Below are 27888 nucleotides of genomic sequence, written 5' to 3' on the forward strand. Positions count from 1 at the left end.
GCCCGCCTGAGGCGAGCCCGGCCCAGCTCCACGCGCAAGCCTCACAGTCGAGTCCTCCAACGTCCCAGCATTCCCCGCGCCCGTACCATCGAGAGCAGCTTCCGGCGTCGCTGGTGTAGGTGGGTGAAGAAGGAGCGGGCCCTCGCCGCCCTGTCTTAGTTCCTCGCGCTCTCTCGGGCAACATGGCGGGTGTGGAGGAGGCAGCGTCCTGCGGGAGCCACCTGAATGGCGACCTGGATCCAGACGACAGGGAGGAGGGAGCTGCCTCTACTGCTGAGGAGGCGGCCAAGAAAAAAAGACGGAAGAAGAAGAAGAGTAAAGGAGCTGCCACAGGTAAAGGGAGTTTTTATGTTTTCCCAGTCCCCGCCGGGATGGCCGAACGGCTCGACTCAGGCCCGGCGGGGCTGACAGGGACAGGGACTTAGAATCCTGGACTGATTCCCAGGACTGAACGTGTGTCCGGGCCGAGCTGCAGATTCCCAGTCCCGGGGAGAGGCGGCTTCTCGCGTGGTATTAGGGACCTGGTGGGGGAGGGGTGGAGAAGAGGGTGCCTCAGCTTCTGTGGGGTCGTTGGGCCGGAGCCCCTGCATTGCCGGCGCTTAGCTCCCACGCAGACGGGGCGACGGACCTGAAGCCGTGCCCAGGGCCCAGCCCTCTCACCGTCCTCACGGGTTGGCCTCCTCCATAAAAATCTGGTTCTGACCCATACTGCTGCCTCCTTGCTGGAGCAACGTGGGACATATTTTCGTTGAGGGTTGGGGGTGGAGTAACCGAGTCTTAGGGCCTCAGCAGCACCTCCCCCCACCATCCCAGTTTACGGAGAGATTTGTGTGGCGCGCTGCCCTTTTGGGGGGGGTGTGTATGTGTGTGAATGCCCACGCGCTCTTGTCACTGAGTAGTAATAGCAGGATGTGTGGTGGTGGTGCGACTCTTCACCTGCCTAATCCCACAGTATCGTCAAGCTTTTGGGCTTTTAGGCCTGGATTATGATGCCACTTGTAGGCAGTCTGGGTAGGATATTCTGTGGGTCCGAATGGAGCTTCTCTGAAATCTACTGGGAAGGCAAGGAAAACAGCTGAAAGCTTTCAGTTGGATTATATTATGAGTTAGAAACTTAACTGTTTGATTGTGAGAAGTCAGTGTTTTTGTTGCATCAAGGCCTTGGTTTTAGGAAGAGTTATTTGTACTGTTAAAATCAGCCACAGAAAGAGTGAGAGGACAGTAGAGAAGCCAGAAGTGATGAAGTGGAGTTGAGAGAGGTTAGAGAGGGCTAACCTGTATCCTTTTGAAATTTTGATTAGATGGGAGTTGAAAGGGGAGAGCTGTAGGGGCTAGGACGCTTCCAGAGCAAAACTGAATCCCAGGACATAGTCTGGTGGCAGTTCCTGGCTTTCAGATGAAATCCAGACCCTTCAGTTTGTCCTTTTAAGGCGTTTAGCAGACTGACTCTAATATATCTTTAACAGTTGTATCTCTCAGGATAAATTCTCTGCTGTAGCCAGCATGTCACTTCATTATGTGCTACATCGTAATACTACCTCTTTTTACGCATACATATTACTCCTATAGCTACATTCTTATCACTTCTACTGCAGGGCCTGCTCTTGTGCTTAGCTGTTGGAGAAGTTTGTTTTTTATTAATGGAATATCTTTTCCTACTTATTTTTATTTTACCCAGCCCGGCTTGACAGTTTCTTTCTTCCCGAACCCCTGAAGCCCCCAGGGCTCCACAGAAATCCTCTTACTAAGGCCTTCAGCATTTATGGCCCATCTTAAGTCCTTGCTTGGTTAATAAATTATTTGTTGTAGTCTAATTGTTAAATACTTTAAAAAAGTTAAAACTACTTAAGGGTAGAGAACAACTTACAGTTTAGCTCCTAGCACAGAGAATGTGTAATGAGTATTTTGTTGAATGGGCAGTACCGCTTAGATATGGAAGATTTTTCTGTCATTAAATAAATTTTATTCTCCTTCAAGTAATGTTTCTGCTTTTGTTTTATGAACACTTATCAGGAAGACTTAACGTGTTTTTTAGAATCCTTAGAACATATTCTAGTGGGAAGATCTTTATTAGATTTGATGTATGTTATTATATTTGATCAGCAGAGCAACAGGAGCCTGATAAAGAATCAGGAGCCTCGGTTGATGAGGTAGCAAGACAGTTGGAAAGACAAGCATTGGAAGAGAAAGAAAGAGTTGATGACGATGAAGGTAAATGGTTAATTTGATTTTTGTGGTTAGGAAAGCAAGAAAATATGACATTCTTTAACCAGAGTTGCTTATTTGTCCATATAGTCCAATATTCTCTGATGTTTTACTTAACTGATGTTAAAGCCTCAATGTCACAGATGAAAAGGAAAATGTATTTAGTTATTAGCAACTCTTTAAAAAGTTGGATATGTTGAATGCTCAGATAACACAGATCTCAACTTTAAAAATGTACTTAACAAAAGGCCGAGTAGTGGGTGAGTATTAATAAGATAAAATTGAATGACTGTTTATTTAACTAACTTTTATTGAACAAATAACATGTACTAGGCACTATCTTAGGATACTTTCATCCATTCTCATTTTACCCTCACAAAAACCAAGCAAACAGGAAATGATAGTTATATGATTTGCCCAATGTGACACAGCTGGTTTGTGTAGAATAACAGAGCCAGAGTTTCAAACCTAGCACCTGATTCCAAGTCTATTCCTTTTACTCTATCAAAGGTACTTCTCTTTATTGTCAAAGGAGCATGTTGGAGTGCTTCTCAAATCTATTATGAATTTCCTGACCCCAGATCCTTGTGGTATTTTGGAGCTTTTGCCAAAGATTTCTTTAAAGACAACAACTCTTGGAATTGCAGGAATTGATGCTATCAGTAAGACAGTGGAGGGAGTGATTAGTTAGGAGGACTATTTTTTTTTTTACAGCCTCTTTTGGCAGAAGAGGAGATAGGGCTTTCCCATTCTTAATTATCTATTGCTATGATCTACTGTTCTGCCTCAAGCACTGCCAGCTTGGGCTTATGCCTTCCAGTCCTTAGCAGCAAATACTTGCTGTACTTTATCATGTTAGGATAATGCAGAGCAGTTGTTTTTCCTTTAGAAGGATAAATTCTCTGCCTTCGAGGAGCTTACAGTCAAATTTAGTGGAAAAATGTGCCAAGAATTGTTACCAAACTCAGACACCAGGTTGCAGCAAAGGAAAGTACAGCATTTATTGCAAAATGCCAAGCAAGGAGAATGGGCAGCTCATGCCCAAAAGACCTGAAGGCTTTTAGAGAAGGGTTTTTAAAGGCAACATTAGAGGTGAGGGTTGCCAGGTGCCTGATCAGCTTGTGGACATTCTTCTGATTGGTTGGTTGTGCAGTAACAGGGTGACTTTTTGGGAATCTCAGTTACTAGTTTTCTGTTTTCAACTGATCTGGAGTCTGTGTGCTGGTGGTCAGCATACAGCTAACTTTTTCCACCTGGTGGGGGGGTTAGTATCTGCAAACCAACTCCAGGATATGGTTCAAGATATTATATGTAGCCCTTGAGGAGAAACTAAAGGTCCTTTGTTTTTATGGCCAGACTATTATTATTTAGTCTTGTTTGATTGTGTTTCCTTTGTTTTTGCATTTTTCTCATGTCTCTGATTAAATTTGCTCTTTGGAAGTCAGGGAGAGCCTAGGAGTCTAAAGCTTTTTTACAAAAGAGGTGAGAGACTTGGGGTCTGTCCCCAGGAAGGCCCCACAGTATCCTGCTTGGTTTCAGATTCAAGGGAGTAGTTAGCTTTTCCTTTTCCTTAAGCAAATCTCTTGTCCATTCTGCCTTGGTTTATGCTTCAGATTATAAACATATTTTGAACTCTTAACAAGAAAGGTATTTGTAAATTCAAGGTAATATAATAGGTTGCTATTGACCCACTGTGTGTAGAATATCAATCACAGTGCTAATTTGAAGAGAGTGCCTGCCTTGTTTCATTGCACCTCTGCAAAGTTATATGAATCTCTTGACGTCGAAGGAGGAAATTTTGCTTGTCAGAATGGAAATCTTCAGTGTACTAAAGAAGATTTTAGGAATTATCAGTAGCTTTCTCCAGTTTGGGTTCATCGTTTTCCTAATTCATTTTCATAATCAGGATCAACCAGTACTATTAAACTGTTGTGAGAAGTCTTTGAGAGGATGGAAAGCTAATATTTCAATGTCTTTTTTCTAAAGGAAAACTGATTATTGTGGAGAGACAAAATATAGAGTTGGAAAGATATACTGGTATCTGCAATAAAATTTATTGAAATTTCGGGGGCTTCCCTGGTGGCGCAGTGGTTGAGAGTCCGCCTGCCGATGCAGGGAACGTGGGTTCGTGCCCCGGTCCGGGAAGATCCCACATCCCGCGGAGCGGCTGGGCCCGTGAGCCATGGCTGCTGAGCCTGCGCGTCCAGAGCCTGTGCTCCGCAACGGGAGAGGCCACAACAGTGAGACGCCCGCGAAATGCAGAAAAAAAAAAAAAATTATTGAAATTTGGAGGTGGAATTGTGGGCTGAATGCTGATGGAAAGCTCATTGGAAGGAATGGGACTTAAAACCAAATGAAAGAGACCATTTGGGGGCAGGACAAAGTGTAGTGAGCAGTGCAAACTGCCCTCATTATGAGACGATTCATTGAGGGAGCTTTTGAGCAATTTTTTTCCTGTTCGTTTGTTTATTCATTCATTATTTGTTTCCTTCTGGTTTTATTAAGATATAACTGGCATACAGTTCTGTGTGAGTTTAATGTATACAGCATAATGATTTGACTTAGATACATCATAAAATGATTACCAAAATAAGCTTAGTGAATATCCTAGTTATTTGCTCTTAGTTATTTTAGTTATTTGTGGGTAGATTAGCATACTTCAGAAATGATTGTTGAAATTTATTGAGCAGCATTTTTAGAAATTCAGACACTTAGGTCTATTTTTGATATCTTTATTTAAAATATTTTAACTCACTTTAATCTTGGTCATAATCGTATTCTTTATTTTTTCTCAAAGTTTTAAGTGTATGGTCATTGAGCTTCAAGTAAAGTTGTTATGAAAACCGACAGGCAGATCATGGCTATTTTGTGTATTCTTTTGCCAGCTGTTTTTTGAAATAGTTCTTATTTTTGGTCATCGGGTTCTTTTGAAAATCTGAAAACTATGAACCTAGGAAAAGTAGAAATATTTTTGTATACAATTTGATCCAGAAAGAAGAACTCTTTTTCTCTAATAACAACTATGCAGGAAAAGATATTTTGTTTGTTTGTTTGTTTGTTTGTTTTGGCTGCGTCTGGTCTTAGTTGCGGCACACGGGATCTTCTTTCTTTGAGGCATGCAGGATCTTTCATTGCGGCGCATGGGCCCTTCGTTGCAGCGTGTGGGCGTGTGGGCTTCTCTCTAGTTGTGGTGCACGGGCTTAGTTGCCCCGTGGCATGTGGGATCTTAGTTCCCCAACCAGGGATCGATCCTGAGTCCCCTGCACTGGAAGGCGGATTCTTTACCACTGGACCACCAGGGAAGTCCCAGGAAAAGATATTTTAAAAGATGAGACCCCATTTACCTCTCACTGGATTAGGAATCAGGTGATATTCTTGGTTCAATTTTGCTATTTATCTGTTAGGATTATCTTGGTCATGTCCCTTAAACATTCCTTGTTACCTCATAGCGTTGCTTTAGGATCACATGAGGTCATGAAATACAGGTGTTTAACTGCAAAGCATAAATAAACTGTTACTATTATTATTTCAGATGAAGTCATATAGTCATTATTACAGGTATTTCAGTAACACTAGTGATTTTTCTTTGCTTTAAAAAAAAGATGTTATTTAATACATGTTTTACTCTTAAAAATATCTGAAAGATTCTTTTAGTAGAGTAAGTCAAAGTAAAGTTTACTAGTGCTTTTGATTGCACAAGTCAAATTCTGATACTTAAAGCTAGCAATATACAAAATTCTAAGAGTATTGGGTCAACTTTGTCGTATGCTATTTAAGATGCACTCAGTGTGTGTGTGTGTGTGTGTGTGTGTGTGTGTACTTGTCTGCTTGTGCTTGTTTCGTCCCTCTGCTTACAAGGCTTAAGTGATCTTGACGTGTCTTTTCTTAGATGGAGATGGTGATGGAGATGGAGCAACTGGAAAAAAGAAGAAAAAGAAGAAGAAGAAGAGAGGATGTTAGTGTCTTTAGTTAATCCTACTTGCCACATTAGAAGTGGTTATTAACCAGCAGGTTTGAAGAGTCGATTTGAAGTTGCTTAAGATCCTGGTATATGTTAGGGAAATAAATGTAGGCTTAATAGAGGTAGAATTTAGTGAAACTCACAGCTATTTGGCAAGTACTTTGGTTTAACAGTCTTGTTATTTTCCATAGCTGTTATTCAGCCAGGGGTTGTTAATAATAAATTTGTTGTTATTTTACTGCACATTAGGGATGAGTTCCTAAAAACTTTATGTCAGTGATGACTAAAGTAATGCCACCAAGTGGTAATAGGATAAACATAGTTTGCAGTTCATCTGCCAGTTTTGGTATTACGAGATTCTTGACAAATATTTAATGAGGAGTCCCATTATTTAAAATTTGTGTGTATGGTGAATTTTTATTAATAACATGTATTGTAGTATTTCAAATTCACTTAAAATATGATCCTTCTTGTATTTTGTTTCTATAAATGATATAACCAAACATCTTCATAGACCTGAAGCTCTTAGGGAGACTAAGGGGAGACTGTATAGTATTGGGGAATAAAGGTTGGGTTGAGAATCAGAACAAGTTCTTATCTTGGATGCCCTTTGGTTATTGGGGACCACTGAGTGTCTGGCTAAACCTTCCTTTAAAATCTTTAGGCTGAAATTTTATGAATGAGAATATTGAGGGTTTGACTTTCATTTTTATCTCTGGGTTGAAATACTTAAATTATTTTTTTAAGAAACCTATTGGCTTTGCCAGCCATTCCCCTGATATGTCTCTAGGTGGAGATGGAATAGCCTTCTTTCTAGTCAGGCATCTATCCTGGTTAGATCCTTCTAATCAGGATGTCAGTTCTGCCCCTAGCATAATCTATATTTAATGAGCACAGATTACTTGCATTCCAGGAATCTCCAGGTATTATGATGTCATGTTCCTTCCATTCAAACATTGTTTGTAGTGTGCTTGTGAGACGTATTACCTGAGAATGGCTTGAGAAAGAAAGATCTATTTCTCCAAATACTCTAAAATTGCTTCCTAATGAAGGTAGATAAGCAGGGAGGAGCGTTAAGAGGCTGCTTTGTACTTGCCCTTGGTAGAACTCTTCCACTGACAGATGTTTTATTGTGATGCCATCAGCCTTTGTTGTGTCTCCTCTGAGGATGTTGTTGAACTTACTGTTCATTATATTTCTTTATGAGCAGTCTTGAGAGACCCTTTTTTGTCTGGTCTTAGTATCAAGAATAATTGTGCTTTTCCTGAGTAGTTAATGTGTTTTATTGCAGAAGCACCATGGACTATGCAAATAACCTAGCCTTTTTTTTTTTTTTTTTTTTTTTTTTTTGGTATTGGCTACTAGAGGATTTAGAGCCAGATCTGGTTTTGTATTGGCCTTATTTCAGGTTCTATTTTAGGTTCTTTCTGTGTTTTGATTTTTGCTCTCTGATTTACTTTGAATGTCTCTTATTTGTGTAGGCTGTCATAAATCACTTATGAAATAAGCCAAATACTGTAATCAGGGGCAGTTTACTGCCCTCATTTTCCTCATCTATAAAGTGAGAGAATTGTAAGTGATAGTTAACAATAACTGCAATACAGATATTTATAATTATTCATAGTTTTAGATAATAACTTGGACATAGTACGTTATAAGTTTCAAAGGTTATCCAAGATTTCATCTAGTTCCTCATTTTGTAGATGAGGAAAACCGAGGCTTGGCACATTTAGGCGTTTGTCCAAGTCACAGCTAATAAGTGGTAAAGGCTAGGCTTCAACTTATTTCAGTGACAAATTCTTTATTTTTTCTCTAATGAACTTTTTGAGTCCTTTAACTATTTTGTCTTAATAATTTGTGGACAAGATAAAAGCCATCTTTATTAGATTTGTAAATGAAATATAAAGCTGAGGATGATAATACTTTGGCTGACAGAAATCAAGATTTCAAAAGAAAACTGAGACAATAGGCTAATATTAACAAGCTGAAATTTAAATAAGCATATATAAGGTTAGTGTAAGGTGATAGAATCCTAAGGCTTTTGAGTGCTTATACAGTGTGAACCAAAAAGCTAGGAATCTTAACCTTTCAGTAGCAGTAGGATTTTTAGAATCAACAGTGTATTATACTAATTGTACCTTATTTGAACTATTAATAGAAGTCAATTCTAGTACCAACTTAAAAGGAACACTGACAAGGTTGATGAATATGAGTGAAAGTGTTAAGAACCACATCCCTTAAAGTGGTTTCTCATCATAGAGAGGAAGGAAGCAGTAGAAATGAAAAATAAATTTTTTTTAACTGCAAGGAGTTAAGTAGCACTAACAGATGAAAGTAACAGGGAGATTAGTGTTGGAAGAGCTTTCTAACAGTTACAGTTCTCCCCAAATGAATGTATTTTAGCTTGGGAATAGTGATTGCCTCCGCTGTCAGGCACTTAGTGCCATCCGTCAGGGTGTTAGAGGATTCCTGGATTTGAGTGTGAAGCTAAATTAGATGACCTCTAAGGTCGTTTTTGATTTCAAATTCTAAACGTTTCCTCTTCGGAGGAACCTAAAACAGCATTCCCCAAGTTTATTTGTCCATAGGACACTTCTAAACATTACATAAAAAAGAGGAAAATGGTGGGTGTTTGTGAAATATTGAATATTCAGATTAAAAGAGGGAACCAAAAAATGGTTCTGCAGATAAATGATTTGGCTCAGTAAAGTGTCAAATTTTTCTTTATATGCGTCCTTTTGTTTCCCATTGCAGAACAAAAAAATAAAATATATGTTAAAATTTCAGATAAAAACCCATAAGACTGGTTAAAATCAAAAGAAAACCACACACTTCAACTCAGTAGTTGTTACATGCTGCAGGTATACATTGAAAGTCATATATTATTGCATAAATTAAGTCTTATGTAACTTCCTGACATTCCTTGGATACAGCACTTGTTACTAAAAGAAAGTTCTTTGTAGAATAAGAACTATATAAGAACTAGTTCTTACGCATTTAAACAGATTTTTAGAAGACACATCTCTAAATATTTTTAAAAAGCATTTTGGAACACTGGTGTCTTAGAATATAGTTTGGGAAATAATGTGTCCTTAAAACATATGCTAAGTACTGTAACTTTTTTCAAGTATCTGGAAATTTGTATATGGCTACCTAAAGTCTTTTAGCCCTGGGATATGTATACATACTAACATACTAAGTATGTATGTATACATAGTATACATACGATGTATACTAACTTTTATACATAATATACCCTTGGAATAAGTTTTTTACCTATTTTATTAATACATAATAGCTTTATATTTTTACTTTATCGCTATAGGATTTCTTTTTTATTTTCCTGTTGCTTCTTTGATTTTTATTTGCAAAAGCCAGCCTCTGTATGCTATTCCATTTCCAGTATAGTAAATGAAGACAAAAACATTAGAAGTGTTCTTTGTGCCAAGGCATATACTGTTTAAATACATAATGAAGTTCTGAGGAGTTGAATATTTTTATTCCCAAGTAATTAATTATAAATCAGGAGGTGGCTATTGTGTTGAAATATCTTCTGTTTTTAACTGTAAATTGATACCAGGGAGGTTCCTTAAAGTCAGGACATATAATAACTATTAGGAACTGAGAAAAACTAATGCTAACTGCTTAATTTTGTTTTTAACTACAGAAGTTAATGCTTTATTTGTATCTCACAGCAAAAGTTCAAACAGACCCTCCCTCAGTTCCAATATGTGACCTGTATCCTAATGGTGTATTTCCCAAAGGACAAGAATGCGAGTACCCACCCACACAAGATGGGTAAGGATCATCAAATAACTTCCAGTTTGACTTTTGAAAGTTGTAGTTTAGCAATAAAGCAGATTGGATTTTTCTTAGGGCTTTGCTCCACTACCTTAATAAAAAAGCTTATGAATTTGTTGCAGAGAAGATACAGTAGAAGCCCTCTTATCCAAAATAATTGGGACCAGTAGTTGGTTAATCTTTATTGATAAAAGTTAACTTAAAACAAACATTTGTTTTTCATCATTCTTGATCTTTGAGCATGGATTGCATTGAACTCCACTTTTTTTTTTTCCATGGGCTGAATCCATAATGCACTGTCTGGTCTGTTCCATTTTGAGTTTCTGTGAACAGTAAGAACTAAGTAATCTGCGGGCTGATGCCTATATCTACATTGTTTTTTTTCCTGAAATCATTTACAGTTCCATTTGACAGAAGTATTTTTTGACGACTTGCCTTTATTGAAACTTCTCTGAGTAGTCAATTTAGTTTTCATAGAAACAATTCTTTTTATGTAATGTATAATTAAACTACATAATTACAATAACAAGTACAGATGACTTACACTGGTTTGGGCACAGATAACCTGATTCTTGGAAGTGTTCTGAAAGAATGCATTTTATTTGGTTAGCAGACACTTGAAGTGGCATTATGTAGACTAGTTAAGAGCCTGGAAGCTGGGACCTAACTATCTGCATTTGAATCCCAGTTCTAACACTTATTAGCTTTGTGACTTGGGCAAGTAATTTATCATGTCTGTGCTTTCATTTCCTCATCCATAAAATGAGCTCTTCATAGGGTTGTTGTGAGGAATAATAATATGTAAAGCATTTAGAAGAGTGACAGACACATAGTAAGCATTAGGTAAGTGTTAGCTGCTATTATTATTATTCAAAACAGGAACCTAGCCACTAGTATTCAGACTACAGTGGGCATTGGTCTGTATGGTTTACAGGGGGATCAGGAGCATTGATTGGTTAATCCAGTGGTTGCAATAGTTGGTTAAGAAAGCTTCTACTGTAGCACTGTTTCTTTGACCTGTAAAGACATCATTGTTTTTCTTTAAACTTAGAAAGGAACATGATGTTATATTTTATGGCATGGGCATCTTTTCTTTGAATTTGAATACATCAGTCACTATCCCTGTCTTAAAACATTTATTTTTAAAGTGTCACAAACATGCAGTTTTATATTAATTACATAAATTTTCATAGTACATATGATGTGATATAATCTTTTTAATGTAATCTTTTTTTTTTTTTTTTTGCTTGTTTCCTCTTCCTTCCCGACCCATGTAACCACTTAGCAGGTAGTCTTCCATATGTTTTATGCTCATGTATGTGTACATCTATCTCTGTTTGTGTAAGGAGACTGTTTTGGTTATTATTTGTTTACAAAAACAGAATCGTAGGCACACTTTCCTCCTCCATGCCTTTCTCATCGGGGCTGCATCTTGGAAGTCCCTCTAAGTCAATCAGAATAGCTCTGTTATTCTTTTGAATGGCTTCATAATCTGTGGCATGAATATACCGTACTTTATTCCACCGTTTTGTAATTGATGAGCATTCACTTTGTTGTTTTTTTTGCTGTTGTAAACCATTTGCAATAAAATCTCTCTTAAGTATATACATATATATGTATGTATACATATATGTGTTTGGGAATACACATATATATCTCCTTATGTGCTGGCAGTTTGTTATGTGATAGTTCTCCAGGAGTGGGATTGCTGAATCAAAGAATATATTAATACTTTATGATTCCCAGATTGCTAGTGATTTTTGAGCATCTTTTGATTATTGGCTAGAAGTTTAAAGATTATACTTTTATTTTTTATTGGGGTATAGTTGTTTTACAACGTTGTGTTTCTGCTGTACAGCGAAGTGAAGTAGAGTTCCCTGTGCTATATAGCAGGTTCTTATTAGTTATCTATTTATATTTATATATATTAGTGTATACATGTCAATCCCAATCTCCCAATTCATCCCACCCCCACCCCCCACTTTCCCCCCTCGGTGTCCATACATTTGTTCTCTACATCTGTGTCTCTGTTTCTGCCCTGCAGACCAGTTCATCTGTACCATTTTTCTAGATTCCACATATATGTGTTAATATACGATATTTGTTTTTCTGACTTACTTCACTCTGTATGACAGTCTCTAGGTCCATTCATGTCTCTACAAATGAGCAAATTTCATTTCTTTCTATGGCTGAGTAATATTCCATTGTATATATGTACCACATCTTCTTTATCCATTTGTCTGTTGATGCACATTTAAAGATTTTATATAACAGTATATATTCATATTTTGTACTTCTGGGTTCCTAGCAGTCTCTTCTATTTTCTCAAACTCTAATTTTTTGTTTTATTACATCTTTAATTGGTCTAGAGTTTTTTGTCTAAGGTTGGGAGTGCTAATTTTACTTTCTTTCAAATGGATAGCTAGTTGTGCTAGAATTGTTTCTGAAGTAGTTCATTCTATTTAATTGAATGACCACTTTTGCCATATACTATTCTCTTTTTTTTTTTTTTTTTTTTTTTTTTTTTGCTGTACGCGGGCCTCTCACTGCTGTGGCCTCTTCCGTTGCGGAGCACAGGCTTCGGACGCGCAGGCTCACAGGCCCAGCCGCTCCGCGGCATGTGGGATCCTCCCGCATCGGGGCACGAACCCGTGTCCCCTGCATCGGCAGGTGGACTCTCAACCACTGTGCCACCAGGGAAGCCCCATATACTATTCTTACATAATGGAAGTCTGTTACCTTATATAATGGAACCAATTTCTGTATTATTTATTCTATTCCACTCATCTATTTGTCTGTTTCTATACTAATGCTGTTTATTTTGATAGTTTGATAAGTCAGTTGTTTCTCCTCTGCCACACAACCCAACCAAACAGTTCTTTTTTTTACTTTTCTCAGCTACTTTTGGTCATATTTTTAGTTTTAATACACATACCCACAGAAAAATGCCTTTCTTATTGGAATCACATCATATTTATGTATGTTTCAGAAAACTGACAGTTATATCACATTGACTTCTCCATTGTCGTCATATATTTTCCACCTTATTCTGATTTTTTTTTTAATGTAGGTCCTGTCCCTTTTTTGTTAAGTTTGTTCTTAAGTGTTCTATTGTTTTGTTACTGATGTGAATGAGATATTTTAATTCCCATTTCCATTTCTGTTTTCTTATTGCTAAAGGGGAAGAAAGCCATAGATTTCCTATACTTGTTAACACACTGTTAATATTTTTAACAACATGAATATGGTGGAACACTTGAAGTAATGTTCAATACAAGAAAAAATAATTGAGATTTTGTAAATCTTAGAAACTACCTTTTCCTTTTTGCTATCATTTTCTAATGCAAACTAAACATTGTATAGGTGGAATAAGTTCCGTTTTTGAAACAATACAGGAAGATATTAATTATATATTATAATATCTCTTGGGATAATACTTTTCTAAAGTATTGGAAGCAACGTTGTGTGCTGTCCTGGAGAAATACAAAAGAAATTAAGATACTGTGGTTATGTTTGTTCTTTAATAAATCTCAATTTTTTTGAGATTCATATAATCAGTTTTGACTACTTGTAAATAGATTACAATCAATATTCTTACGGATTTGGTAAAGTATTAAATATAGTTTTGTATCTTGCCTTCCTTGATTGAAAATTACATGAATTATTACAAAGAACTTACCTGTGTAACTGCCACCCAGGTTGAGTGCATTATGTTAACTTTTTATTTTGAAGTAATTTCATACTTAACAGAAGTAATTCCATTCTGTGAGACTAGTACCCAGAACTCCTGCGTACCTTTCTCAGAGTATCTTTAACATTTTGTCACATATGCTTTATCATTCTTAATCTCAGTGGAATATGACACTTATGTATAATATACAAATAACACTCCATTTTCTCCTTGGAAGATAGAAAGATAGAAGGCAAATGTGGAAAAATGTTATATTGGTGAATCTGTACACATACTGTTTTTCTGAAGTATTTGAGAGTAGGTTGTGCATTTTGGGGTGGGTTACTAGATAAGTAGATATTGTGTCCTTTTCAGGGTTGTCAAATACGAAGGCACACGATGTCAATTTCTTTCACTTGGATAAGGTATTAACCAGTTTCTCTATTATATCATTATTGTTTTTCCTCTTGTAATTAGTAATTTGTGGGAATTTTGAGAATGTAAATATCTCATTCCTTAGGAACATCTTCCTTACGTGTGGAAATCCATGATTTTTTAATCAGTTTTTACTAGGATGGTTGTTGCTCCTTAAAAAAATTCAACATTCTGCGTGCATTTCCTGTGTCATTAAAATTTTTTGAAACCAGTTTTAATAGCTATAATGCTGTTCTGTTCTGTATCTAGCATAATTTTATTAGCTGTTACCCTATTTTTGAACAGTAATACTGTTTTCAGTTTTTTGCCACTAGGAAAATTTCTGTGATGAACATCTTGGTACGTTAATTGGATCTGATTTTTCCCTTTTTCTAGATCTCTAGAAATAGAACAAAGAATTATTTTGAAATTCTTGATATATATTTCTAAATTCAGTAGGCAATTTTTTGAGACACTTGTTAATTTTACAAGCAATACATGTTCATTTTAGGACAGTTAGGAAATACAGATAAGCAAAAAGAAGAAAGTAAAAATTTCCTTAATTCTGCCTGTGATTTAAAACCACTGTTTACTATTAGTTTTACTGTATTTGATCACTTGGTTAATTTGGTGACAGCCAGCTGTTTCTTTTTTAAAGGTACTTTGTTCTTTTTGCAGTTTCCAGGTAATCTGTGGGATACTTTGGTACTGTTGGAAAATCCATTTTTAAAAACCTTTCACTTAATTATTTTAATATCCATTGATGATCCTTGCTTTATCAGTTATTTTGTGAGGACTTAATAATGGTGAATTTCTAATTCTGTCATGCCTTCTACATTTATTTGCTGACATTATTCTATAAGAAGAATTTTCCTTAGCCAGCTGGGGATCAACTATAATTTCTTCTTATAGGCAGTTAAACATGCTTTCTCTCTCTCTCTCTTTTTTTCTTTTTTGGGCCATGCTCCGTGGCTTGTGGGATCTTAGTTCCCCAACCAGGGATTGGACCCAGGCCTTTGGCAGTGAGAGCCCAGAGTCCTAACCCCTGGACTGCCAGGGAGTTCCCTTTTTTTTCTCTTTAAATACCAATTTCCAGAGGAAGGAATTGGTGTCATATCTGCATCATTCTTAATTATTTCTGGGCTAAAGATTTTTTTTTTTTTTTGTGGTACGCGGGCCTCTCACTGTTGTGGCCTCTCCTGTTGTGGAGCACAGGCTCAGCCATGGCTCACGGGCCCAGCCGCTCCGGGGCATGTGGCATCTTCCCGGACCGGGGCACGAACCCGTGTCCCCTGCATCGGCAGGCGAACTCTCAACCACTGCGCCACCAGCAAAGCCCTGTATTTATTTTATAGATATGCATTTTAAATGGTTTTTGTAAATGTGTCATATAGTGCTTTAAGAATGCATGTATAATCACTTTTAAGTTATCTGCAGTGAGTTCAGAAACATGACTCTTAGAAATTAATAGATACCTTTGTATCTTTTGGTTTTACTTATATTTTTCTGCTTTTAATACATCCACCAGTAAAGATGATGAAATATTAAAAAGACTCAGAAATATCAAGGGGTGTGAAGAATTTACATACTCTATATTATTATTATTTTAAAATATTTATTTATTTATTTTTGGCTGCGTTGGGTCTTAGTTGCGGCACGTGGGATCTTTCATTGTGGCGTGCAGGCTCTTCATTGCGGCACGTGGGCCCTCTAGTATAGCGTGTGCACTTAGTTGCCCCACAGCATGTGGGATCTTAGTTCCCCAACCAGGGATCGAACGCATGTCCCTTGCGTTGGAAGTTGGATTCTTAACCAGTGGACCACCAGTGAAGTCCCTATATATTCTATAAACACTTCCTATAAAGATTCTCTTTCAAGCAGTTGTTTTGATAGTTTTGTTTTACAGACATAATTTTTTTTTAAAGCATGCCTCACCTGACTCTCAGTTTAACTGCCTTTTGGAATAATTGGTATGACTTAGAATGATTTTTTTCATCTTATTTATAAATTTTTGTTAAATAGACTGTCAAAAATTCTAATTTAGGTAAAGGGAAGACTCCTTCATAATCTTTCTCTTTCATTTGGGCCTGTAATTAGACCCTGGCAGTAAGCTCTCGAATATCTCTAATGACTTTCAACTTGAACTGAAGACTTAGCAAAAGAATTTGTTTAATTCAGTTGATTGATAGTTCTTTACTAACAATGCAGAACATTCTGTAATCTTTTGAAGAATCCACTGCTTCTAAGAGTTAGCCAGGGACTTTTCCTGGCGGTCCAGTGGTTAAGATTCCATGCTTCCCCTGCAAGGGGTGCGGGTTCGATCCCTGGTCAGGGAACTAAGATCCCACATGCCACCCTGAGGCCAAAAGAAAAAAAAAAAAAAAAAAAAAAAAGAGCCATTCAACCTTCAGAAGTGTAAGATAGTCATGAGATCTATTGATTTCAGTATTGGGTATCTTTATTGTATTATGTTCTGATTCTAAAATGTCAAATAGCATTTGAAATTTAATTACACTTATGTTTTAACCTATAAGAAGTCGATTTGAAGAATCTTAAGGGTTGGACTGAGGAGACGAAATGGGAATTGATAATGACCAATTCCCTTTTCACATCCCTACATGCGTAATATCCATCAGTTCCCTGTGGACATAGTCTTTTATCTTACCACCCTAGAGTAAATATTAGTTGATATTTTTACTTTCCACAGAAATCTTTGGCTTTTGAAGCAGAAGGTGCTTTCAGACTTTACTGTCAGGTGTGGCTGTAGGTATATGTGCCAGGATTATGGTCCATGTAAAAAGATGAAGAATTGTGATTTATTTTGCTTAAAGATTGATCTGAGAATAAAGCTAGTACTCTTGTGCCTAAGAATGATTTATTCTTAGAATGTTTGGATTCCTGGTTTTCAGGAAAGATTTTTGGACTTCTGGGAGAGACAGGGCTAGAGTTACAACTAGAGGTCAGGAAATTGTGGCTTGTCTGTCCGGGCATGGAGTGAGCAACTGTAAGTGTACTGCAGCTGAAAAAGGTTGAGTCACATCTTGAGAATATACTTTTTAAAGGATCTTATCCTGTTACTTTCTGCTCTGAGGGTGTTTGTTTGAATACTTTGATTACAAGTTGCCTCTTGGTTTTTACTGTTCCTATAAAAGTAATTGATAACACATTTAAGTATGTAAGAGGTTTAAAATTGACCTTAAGCTGATAATATTTCAGTTTTCTAATAACATCAGTAGATAGATCCAAAATATATTTCCAAACAGTAAATAAGCTATAGAAGCCTCTGTGACTCTTAAATACCCTCAATTTCACATAGGACAGCTCCTTTGGGCCTTTGTAGCAAATCAGAGGAAGTAGATGTTGGCACAGGTAGCTGCTGCAATAGGAAGTAATAATAATGAACTTGATGCTGACACAGAGAAACTCTGAAAGCATTTTGGGGCATTAACTTAGGGGGCTGTAGTTTAAAGCAGTTGGGTAAACTCTTTTTTGTAGAGGGTCATATTGTAAATATTTCAGGTCTTGAATGTTAATTCACTTCTGCTGTTGTAGCATGAAAGTAGATATAGATGGCATATAAATGAATGAGCATAGCTATGTTGCAAAAAAAATTTTTTTTAACTTTTTATTTTTTAGTTTTATTTTTGTTTATTTATTTTTGGTTGCATTGGGTTTTCGTTGCTGCGCACAGGCTTTCTCTGGTTGCGACGAGTGGGGGCTACTCTTTGTTGTGGTGCACAGGCTTCTCATTGCAGTGGCTTCTCTCGTTGCGGAACATGGGCTCTAGGCGCGTGGGCTTCAGTAGTTGTGGCAGGTGGGCTCAGTAGTTGTGGCACGTGGGCTCAGTAGTTGTGGCTCACGGGCTTAGCTGCTGCACGGCATGTGGGATCTTCCTGTACCAGGGATTGAACCCCTGTCCCCTGCCTTGACAGGCGGATTCTTTTTTTAAAAATTAATTTTATTTTATTTATTTTTGGCTGCATTGGGTCTTTGTTGCTCTGTGTGGGCTTTCTCTGGTTATGGCGAGCAGGGGTTACTCTTCGTTGTGGTGTGCAGGCTTCTCATTGCGGTGGCTTCTCCTGTTGCAGAGCACGGGCTCTAGGCACGCAGGCTTCAGTAGTTGTGGCTCGTGGGCTCTAGAGCGCAGGCTCAGTAGTTGTGGCGCACAGGCTAAGTTGCTCTGCGGCATGTGGGATCATCCCGGACAAGGGCTCGAACCTGTGTCCCCTGCATTGGCAGGCGGATTCTTAACCACTGCGCCACCAGGGAAGCCCGGCAGGTGGATTCTTAACCACTGTGCCACCAGGGAAGTCCTGTTGCAAAAAAATTTTATTTACAAAACAAGTGCCAGGCTGGATTTGCCTGCAGGCTATAGTTTGCTGACCACTGGCTTTGAGCCAAATAAGAGTTATTTCTTGAAGGCATCACTCTTATACTAAGTATAATTTATACTTCCGTGATCACTGACTTGTGAATTCTGTATTCAGTATTGCTTAAGAATCTGTGAAAGCTGTAACTTTAAAAAAGATTTTCACTTGAAGCAGTTATTGTTTTTGAAATGTACTGCTTAAAAAGGGAGTCAGTAGGGCTTCCCTGGTGGCGCAGTGGTTGAGAGTCCGCCTGCTGATGCAGGAGACACGAGTTCGTGCCCCGGTCCGGGAAGATCCCACATGCAGCAGAGCGGCTGGGCCCGTGAGCCATGGCCGCTGAGGAGCCTGCGCGTCCGAAGCCTGTGCTCCGCAAGGGGAGAGGCCACAACAGTGAGAGGCCCGCGTACCGCAAAAAAAAAAAAAAAAAAAAAGGGAGTCAGTAGATCTTCTCATTTGCAAATACTGAATATAAAAATCTGTTCGTTATCCTTGGCAGTTTTCAAATATGAGCCATCTCCTTCAAGGAAGATTACCTCTAACATATATACAATTAGAAAAATCCTGCAAAAGCACATAGTATTTTATGTTTTGAGTAAGGTATATGCAGGTTGCCAGGTCAAGTCTTTGGGTTAGTACTTGCCCTGTTGGTGAAGTTAAATGTTAATATTTGGTGCATCCTTAAAATTTATATTAGCTCAAGGGGAAGGATGACTCTTTTTCCTCCCCTCTGCTTTGTTTCTAGGACTCTTTTCTGACTTTTCTGGTTCTCTACTTTTGTGTTATTTTATGTGGTGTAGGGTATTAATCCCTCTGACTATGAATAAAATCTCACTTGAGGATTTTTTTTTTCTAAGAGTCTTATGAAAGGTTTAACTTGATTAGGTTTGGTTGTACTTGTATTTCAGAAACTTTGCCGACTTCTAATAAAAGAAACTGAATATATAATTTTTTGTCCAAAATATCTTAGTGTATTTTTATCTCAGCTGTTATGCTTATTTTTCTGTTTATTAAATGACTAATGCTATACTATGCATACTATAAAGGCGAACAGCTGCTTGGAGAACTACAAGTGAAGAAAAGAAAGCACTAGATCAAGCTAGTGAAGAGATTTGGAACGATTTTCGAGAAGCTGCAGAAGCACATCGACAAGTTAGAAAATATGTCATGAGCTGGATCAAGCCTGGGATGACAATGATAGAAATCTGGTAAAAGGGATATGTTTTTGTAAGAACAAGATAAAAAAAATTGTTTAGAGCTAACTCTCCAATTGTAATGTTTGGCTTTCATTATGTAATGCTTTGCCAAAAAACTTTAAGTGAAGGTTCTAGAAATACCTTCTAAATTCTTGTAGTGTCGATGTAATGAGGAAACCGTAAGAGGACATTTGCAACTTCATTCACCCTATTTTGTACTCATGTACTCTCATGTGTACAAATGTACACATTACTGATTCTTATTTTCTGTTTGGAAATCTGTTACTTTGCTCTCCAGTAAATCGTATTAAATTAAAATTCTGGGACACAAAACATTTATAATGCAATGAAGAAATCAATAAAAGTAATTATTTCTCCAGCTTTCCCCTTGAGAAATAATAAGCTATAGGGCAACTTAATACTCTGATCCCAAGAATATTCAAAACATGCAGCATTGAGAAAATAAAATGTAATCAGCATTTAAATCAGTCTAAGTCAAGAATCTTATTTCCTGGTAAATCAAGTTGAAAGTGGATCATGTTTTTCTGTTTCTCCAGATTTCTAGTGGAATTAAATTATCTTTATTTTTTAGAGATGAACTACTGTGTTCATAACGTCAAAGGACTGTTATTTAGTCACATGCAGAAAGTGCTCAGATTACTCCCAGAAAGTAATTTAAGAGTTTTAGTAAACTTTCTGGAGTTGATGAGCTGTAAGGTATATACGGGTAGGAACATAAAAGTAAATGAATTCTTTTTTTTTTTTTTTTAAGTGAAAAGTTGGAAGACTGTTCACGGAAGTTAATAAAAGAGAATGGATTAAATGCAGGCCTGGCATTTCCTACTGGGTGTTCTCTGAATAACTGTGCTGCCCATTATACTCCCAATGCTGGTGACACAACAGTATTACAGTATGATGACATCTGTAAGATAGACTTTGGAACACATATAAGTGGTGAGTTGTTAGAAATAATTCCCACTCCACCCTCCTCCTGAAAACTCTACTCTTGGCCCTGTTGGGTGGGGCTGTAGATACTGAACTCTCACGTTTTCTTCTTCTTTTTTTTTTTTTTAAATAAATTTATTTATTTTATTTATTTATTTTTGGCTGCATTGGGTCTTCCGTTGCTGCGCGCTGGCTTTCCCCAGTTGCAGCGAGCGGGGGCCACTCTTCGTTGTTGTGCGAGGGCCTCTCACTGCAATGGCTTCTCTTGTTGTGGAGCACAGGCTCTAGGCACGCAGGCTTCAGTAGTTGTGGCACACGGGCTTCAGTAGTTGTGGCTCACGGGCTCAAGAGCGCAGGCTCAGCAGTTGTGGCACACGGGCCTAGTTACTCCGTGGCATGTGGGATCTTCCCGGACCAGGGCTCAAACCCGTGTCCCCTGCATTGGCAGGCAGATTCCCAACCACTGCGCCACCAGGGAAGCCCACGTTTTCTTCTTGATGCCTCACTCTTCAGTAGAGCTGTGTTGAGGTAGATTTTGAGATTTACTTTAAAGCATCTTACTTAGTGGAGTACAGTGAAAACTATTGGGTAATTGAGGTTTATTACCTATTGTATCAAGGCATGAAAAATAGAATCTTACACCTCATTCAGTTCATTGTTGTAGACATTTTTTATTCATATAATAACAAAAAACATTTACTTAGAACCTTTGAGTTTACCAACCTTTATGTATAATTGTTAACTTTTCTATATTCTCTCCCAAACCCTGTTAGGTAAGTACCTTTTACTTACACTTAACAGGTGAGAAAGCAAAGCTTAGATTTAAATACTTACCTGAGGTTTTACTAAATTGGAGAAGCTAGTCTGATGGTTAGTGTCCTGTGGACCTATACATTTTCTCTGCCCACCGTGCTCTTCCTTAGTTCCCCAGGCTTTTCTCACTTTGATTTGTTTCTGTTTATATTTTTGTATAACTGCCTGGGTGAATATTGAATTGGTGCTGTCTTGAAGTAGTATATACCAACCCTGGAATTAATTTTTTCATTTCAAAACCTTTGTATAACTTACTTACACTTTTTTTCCCTTTGATTATGATTGCTGTCTGGGTACTTGATGTGCTGCCGTCATTTGAGCCCATCATTTTATGTTTCTGTTAACTAGCAAGGTTAATTAATAGAGTAGATACTATAAAGTAGATCATTTGACTAGCTGATAAGTAAACTTAAAGACAAATTTTCTCTTTCAGGTAGGATTATTGACTGCGCTTTTACTGTCACTTTTAATCCCAAATATGATACATTATTAAAAGCTGTAAAAGATGCCACTAACACTGGAATAAAGGTATGTGAACTGTAAGCACCATTTCATTCAACATATTTTGAGCACTTTATAACCTGTTTGGGTTATGTAAGACTGGTCCACCACCCTTAGGGTTTTAAGTGGGTTATTGTAATACAGTGTATGGAAGGCTTTTATAGAGGAAGTCATTTCTGCTTGTCCCTTATTTTAAGATATTAAGAAGTTAAGTTGCTATAAAATTCTGCACTTTGAATAACAGAGTATACATGATTCTATTTTTAGTGTGCTGGAATCGATGTCCGTCTATGTGATGTTGGTGAGGCCATCCAAGAAGTTATGGAATCCTACGAAGTTGAAATAGATGGGAAGACATATCAAGGTATGTTCTCTAAAAATGCATCTTATTTTGAAATGTCTGTGACCTTGGCAGAAATAATTTTGCAAGATAGCGAGTTCTTTCTTTAGATTAGCTGCTTCATCTTTATCTCTTGGGAATTGGGAACATAAAGAGGAAAAACAAGGGAAATGACCTGTTCACGGTAGGAATTCTGTGGTAGCTAGCTGGTGGGAATTGTTGACATCTACCCTGGTAGCTGATAAGAAGACACCTGGGGATTTATCCAGGATGGCTGAAATGTAGGCTAGATTTTCTGTGACTAATCACAGGCTCAGACAGAAGCCAGAGGCCCTTTCCATTGATGACTCTCCCCACCTTTTTTTTAAGTTGAATTCAAAATTTAGAGGCCAGTTAATTCCTTGTGTGTCCTTCCTTTAATCTTATTCCCCTTGCTGCCTAGTCTTTCCCAGCCAGTGCCTGTGTACACAATCCCAGAATCACCTATGCTTTTTGGTGTTGTCAGTCCAGCCTTTCTCCAACTCCCAGGGTTTATCTGACCACTTTCCAGCCACCATTCTCCTTCCTAACCTGTGCTCATGCTCTCTGTAACTCCTGTCTTAAAAACTTTCTTATAGAATGTTTCCTACATTTCCTTTAACCAAATCCTGACTCCTTTGTAATCTAATTTAGCATGGAGACTCTCACGCTTCCTTGTCCCTCAGTAAATTCACATCATTCACCATTCTTTGCATTCCCCTGTAGATACTTTTGGCCTGTGGTGTTCTACCAACTGCACAGTGGTTCTTCCTCTTAAACCTGACACAGAGCCTGTCCTTGTTGCTCTCTTGCAGATCCTTAAACCTGTGAACGTGTGTACAAGTCAAAAATTCTTAAGACTTCTCACACTTGGATGGGAGGTGTTACGGGCTAATGAAGAAAACATGCTTTGGGGTTAGGCAGGTCTATCTTTGAGTTTAGATAAATTCTGTCACCTCTAAGAACCCACGTTTCTTTTTAAAGAGTTTTTTTTTTTAAGATTTAATTTTATTTATTTTTGGCTGCATTGGGTCTTTGTTGATGCACGCAGTCTTTCTCCAGTTGTGGCGAGAGGGGGCTACTCTTCGTTGTGGTGCGTGTGCTTCTCATTGCCATGGCTTCTCTTGTTGCGGAGCTTGGGCTCTAGGCACGCAGGCTTCAGTAGTTGTGGCTCGTGGGCTCTAGAGCGCAGGCTCAGTAGTTGTGGCTCACGAGCTTAGCTGCTCCGTGGCATGTGGGATCTTCCCGGACCAGGGATCGAACTGGTGTCCCCTGCATTGGTAGGCGGATTCTTAACCACTGCACCACCAAGGAAGTCCCTCTAAGAAACCCAGGTTTCTTTGATTGTAATAGGATTCAAGATACCGTGTTTTGTTTTGTTTTGTTTTTGAGAAATATAAATTTTATGACAGTGCCTGGAATTTATTAGTATTCAACAAATATTTGTTGTTTCCCACTCCCAGTTTTGAGATCGGTGCCACAACAAATACGTATTCACGTCTCTCTCAAATCATCTTTCCCTTCTATTTTCTCCTAATTCTACAACTTTGGTTGGCATGTGGTCTGCCTTTCAAGGTATATTAGGTGACAATTTGACTTAATGTTTAGTCACCACATAACAGTTCTAGCCTGCAGTGTTGGAATCCTTAATATCTACTTTCTTACCTCTTCCACTAAGCCAATGCAACATTTTAGGTTCTATTATTTCGGTACCCACCTTTTTTATACCAGTTATTTTGTTGATCAGGGTTCTTAGTTGAGGGTGACAGAATTCATTTTTACTGGTTTAAGTGTAAAGAGTATAGACAAATCATGATATTGGGAAGGTGAAGAAATGGACTGTAGGCTGAACTTTAAGAAGCAATTCCCAAAAACCACATAACAGAACTGGGCTGGGCCATCAAGGGAGTGGTTTTATTTACCTTGATCAAGAAGCTATAGAATTGGAAAATTACCTTTATAGCCATTCGTTCCAGAATTAGCCTGCCACTGTGCACAACCTGTATACTATAAAAATGGATACCCCCGAGCCCTGCTTCTTCTATGTAACTTAGTTATATGTGTTAGGTTGGTATGGCTAAGAAATCTTTTTATTTAAATGTGTTTTTGGTTGGCCTGGGGAGTCAGTTTGTCAGGTGTTAGAGGAATAATAATGCTTGCTGAATTTTAAAATAAATTTAGCTTATCATTTATATAAGAAGGAAGTTTTTTTTTGTTTTTTTTTTTGCGGTACGCGGGCCTCTCACTGTTTTGGCCTCTCCCGTTGCGGAGCACAGGCTCTGGACGCGCAGGCTCAGCGGCCATGGCTAACGGGCCCAGCCGCTCCGCGGCATGTGGGATCTTTCCGGACCGGGGCACGAACCTGTGTCCCCTGCATCGGCAGGCGGACTCTCAACCACTGTGCCACCAGGGAAGCCCAGAAGGAAGTTTTTTTTTTAAGAGCTAATTAAGAGTCTTATTTTTCTGTACCACCCCCTAAATTTGTAATATGCTTGTCATTATTAAAGATTTGAAAAAAAAAACCTTGCTACCTAATTCTGCCCTAGAAGAATGGTAACTCACACTGAAGATTCTAGCACTGTAGAACTAGATTTTTTTCTTTTAACCTTCATTGTGGAATATAATAAAAACTGAATATACACACAATGTAAAACTTCAGCTGAACAATTGTAAAAGTTATGTACCTTACCCCTTGACAAAGAATAGTGCCAGCATTACAGAAGCCCCCCCCTATTCTATATACCCCTTCTCAGTTGCAGAAGCCTTCTTCTAATAAGCCACTGTCTTGAATACTAAGGATTGGCATTTCCTTTTCTTTGTCTTTACCATTTATTATGCATCTCTAAACACTAGTTTAATTATGCTTAATTTTGAACTGTTTGTGTGTGTGTATGGAATTGCACCGTATGTATATAATTTTGCCGCCTTTTGCTCATTTGGTTTTATTTCAGGTCAGTGTATCTGTAGCTTTTCATTTTTATTGTTGAGTAAGTGTTGCGTTGTGTGAATGTACTCAACAATTTGTTTATTCTATCAGTGATCCCAGAACCTTGGGATTGTTTAGATTTTCTTTTTTAACATTTGAAATGTTGATGTAATAATAAAATTTAAGGTTTCTTAATTCTATTATTTTGACACAGAATCGTCATTTTCAAATTACCTTTTGGTCCATAACCATGAAAATACATATTTTTCATGTTTGTAATGCTTATAGACATGATATTTTATGACTGTATTTTTATTAACAGTAACTCCCTAGATGGACCCCCATCATGTCCTCATCACATAGTTTATTCTTTTTCCATCATTTTCCCTACTCCTTGTAGTTTTTAATCAGTAACATTGCAATATCTCAGTAGTTTTCCAGTTTATATTTAACTATCTTAATGTGGGGTTATTTAATAGAGCCATACCTGTTTGTGCTTTTAGAGACCCTGAATAACTTTTTTTTTCTTCTGTTATGCCAGTGAAACCAATCCGTAATCTAAATGGCCATTCAATTGGGCCATATAGAATACATGCTGGGAAAACAGTGCCCATTGTGAAAGGAGGAGAGGCAACAAGAATGGAGGTATGTATGCCATTAACACTGTTCTTTTGTGAAGCATTTTGACTTTTTTTTTCTACCAAACTATGAAGGTAGTAGTAGTTGAGTATATAGTATGTTGAACAAAATTAATTTGCCGTCCATACTCACCCTGACAGGAATTGGGCTGTGTGAGTGTGCAGATTGTGTCTGGTCAGACTGGGGCTCAGTCAGCTGTGGAATTGAGGCATGTCAAAGGTTCATTCAACACTTGGTGAATATTTACTGAGCATCTCGTAGGTGCCTGTCTCTTTAGTAGGCACTGGAATGTATTCAGTAGTAGCGAACAAAATTCCCTGCTTATGTAAAGCTTACATTTTAATAGATGACACAAAGACCAAAAGTGCTAAGGAGATAAAACAGGAAAAGGTAGATAAGGACTGCCAGGTATTGGGACTACCTCAGCCTGAAGTTGAGATGGGAATTGTAATTAGTTCTGAATTTCTGAATTTTTCTTCTCTACCCTTGACCCTTATATATGTATTTTTAGGAAGGAGAAGTATATGCCATTGAAACCTTTGGTAGCACAGGAAAAGGCGTGGTTCATGATGATATGGAATGTTCACATTACATGAAAAATTTTGATGTTGGACACGTGCCAATAAGGTGAGAAACTGTAGTTTTTATATGACTGATGAGTTTCTCTTCCCAGTTAACAGCATTTTAAAAAGTGTGACGGACATCCACAGTGGCACATTCATAAATGCACAGTTCTATGGCCTAAAAATAAGTTCTGTGGATTTCTATAATTCAGCAGAAAAATTCTCCTGTTAAAAATTTTAACTGAGATGAGAATGATGTAAGTATTCTCTTCATATCCAGTTTCCAACAAGCGTAATAATTTCAGAGATTATCATTTTGCTGGCATTCCTAGGTTTTTGTTCTTAGTATTTTCTCATTGGTAAACTTTATATTTTTATTTACTTTTTTTACTTTTCGGAGATGGTTGAAGTGTCTACTTTTTGTTCAGGTCTTTCAGCTTACTGCCGAAATTTCCCCCAAAAGGGAAATTCCCACCTTCATACTATTGATGAGTCTGTACTTGGAATTTAACACACACATGCATAGACACATAAATATAAGGTAGCCTTCATCTGGTCTCCTATTCATCTGCCATCTATAATTGGGTATTATACATTCTGGTTTTTGAATGTTGAAAGAGGCAGCAAAAAAGAGTTTTTTGAACTTTAATTACTAAGTGAAGTCATAGCTTTGGTTTGAGTTTTCCTTAATGAGGGAAATGAGTTGCTAACTTTTTAGCCAACTATTAATCTTGGATTTTCTTGTCTTAGGCTTCCAAGAACAAAACACTTGTTAAATGTCATCAATGAAAACTTTGGCACCCTTGCCTTCTGCCGCAGATGGCTGGATCGTTTGGGAGAAAGTAAATATTTGATGGCTCTGAAGAATCTGTGTGACTTGGGTATTGTAGATCCATATCCACCATTATGTGACATTAAAGGATCATATACAGCGCAGTTTGAACATACCATACTTTTGCGTCCAACATGTAAAGAAGTTGTCAGCAGAGGAGATGACTATTAAACTTAGTCCAGAGCCACCGCAACACCTTTTATTTTCTAAGCTTTGTTGGAATACATTATACCAGAATTTGCAACGTGTTGTCTGTTTAACAGTGGACGTATGTCATACTTTTATCCATGTTTAAAAAGGAAGGAATTTGATAAAAGGCAAACCATTTAATGTAATTAACCAAGGAAAAAGCTTTCAGGACTTTGAAATGTTAACTGTTTTCCTTCTGTCTAGGAAATGCTATAAAGCTCCAATTAATTAGGAATGACCTAACACATTTTGTTTCAAACACCTAAGAGATGCTTTTCAGATATTTATATTGCCATATTCTTAATTGAATGCTTTGAATGACTACATCCAGTTCTGCACCTATACCCTCTGGTATTGCTTTTTAACCTTCCTGGAATCCATTTTCTAAAAAATAAAGACGTTTTCAGATCTGAGAGCTACATTTCAATGTCTGTGGTTATAATTCTGTACAGGAAATAGTTTAGCTTAATGTAGGAAAATGTAGAACCTTTTATCTGGATTGTAGACC

The 27888-nt window shown here is 37.7% G+C and overlaps 1 protein-coding gene across 2 annotated transcripts; it reads left to right on the forward strand.

Annotated features, from left to right (window-relative positions):
* Positions 1–36: 36 nt before the first annotated feature.
* METAP2 (methionyl aminopeptidase 2) lies at positions 37–27799 on the forward strand. Of its 2 annotated transcripts, none has more exons than XM_079714382.1 (11): positions 37–333; positions 2107–2211; positions 6095–6160; positions 9862–9964; positions 19465–19626; positions 20387–20568; positions 21806–21900; positions 22141–22237; positions 25699–25802; positions 26308–26423; positions 27110–27799. In XM_079714382.1, the coding sequence occupies exons 1-11, from the start codon at positions 183–185 to the stop codon at positions 27360–27362; spliced, it is 1434 nt and encodes a 477-aa protein (XP_079570508.1). In that variant the 5' UTR covers positions 37–182; the 3' UTR covers positions 27363–27799. The 2 variants fall into 2 exon arrangements, with proteins under 2 accessions (XP_079570508.1, XP_079570507.1); XM_079714381.1 differs by having other exon boundaries at positions 58–333; positions 2104–2211.
* Positions 27800–27888: the final 89 nt, after the last annotated feature.

This window comes from Hyperoodon ampullatus (genome assembly GCF_949752795.1).
Source record: "Hyperoodon ampullatus genome assembly, chromosome: 11".
NCBI lineage: Eukaryota > Metazoa > Chordata > Mammalia > Artiodactyla > Ziphiidae > Hyperoodon > Hyperoodon ampullatus.

Bases quoted from the DNA above. Each gene is read 5' to 3' on its own strand.
- METAP2 (XM_079714381.1), top strand. From the start codon at position 183: ATGGCGGGTGTGGAGGAGGCAGCGTCCTGCGGGAGCCACCTGAATGGC. The intron at 334-2,103 runs GTAAAGGGAGTT...ATATTTGATCAG, and splicing joins GAGTAAAGGAGCTGCCACAG to CAGAGCAACAGGAGCCTGAT. The intron at 25,803-26,307 runs GTATGTATGCCA...ATGTATTTTTAG, and splicing joins GAGAGGCAACAAGAATGGAG to GAAGGAGAAGTATATGCCAT.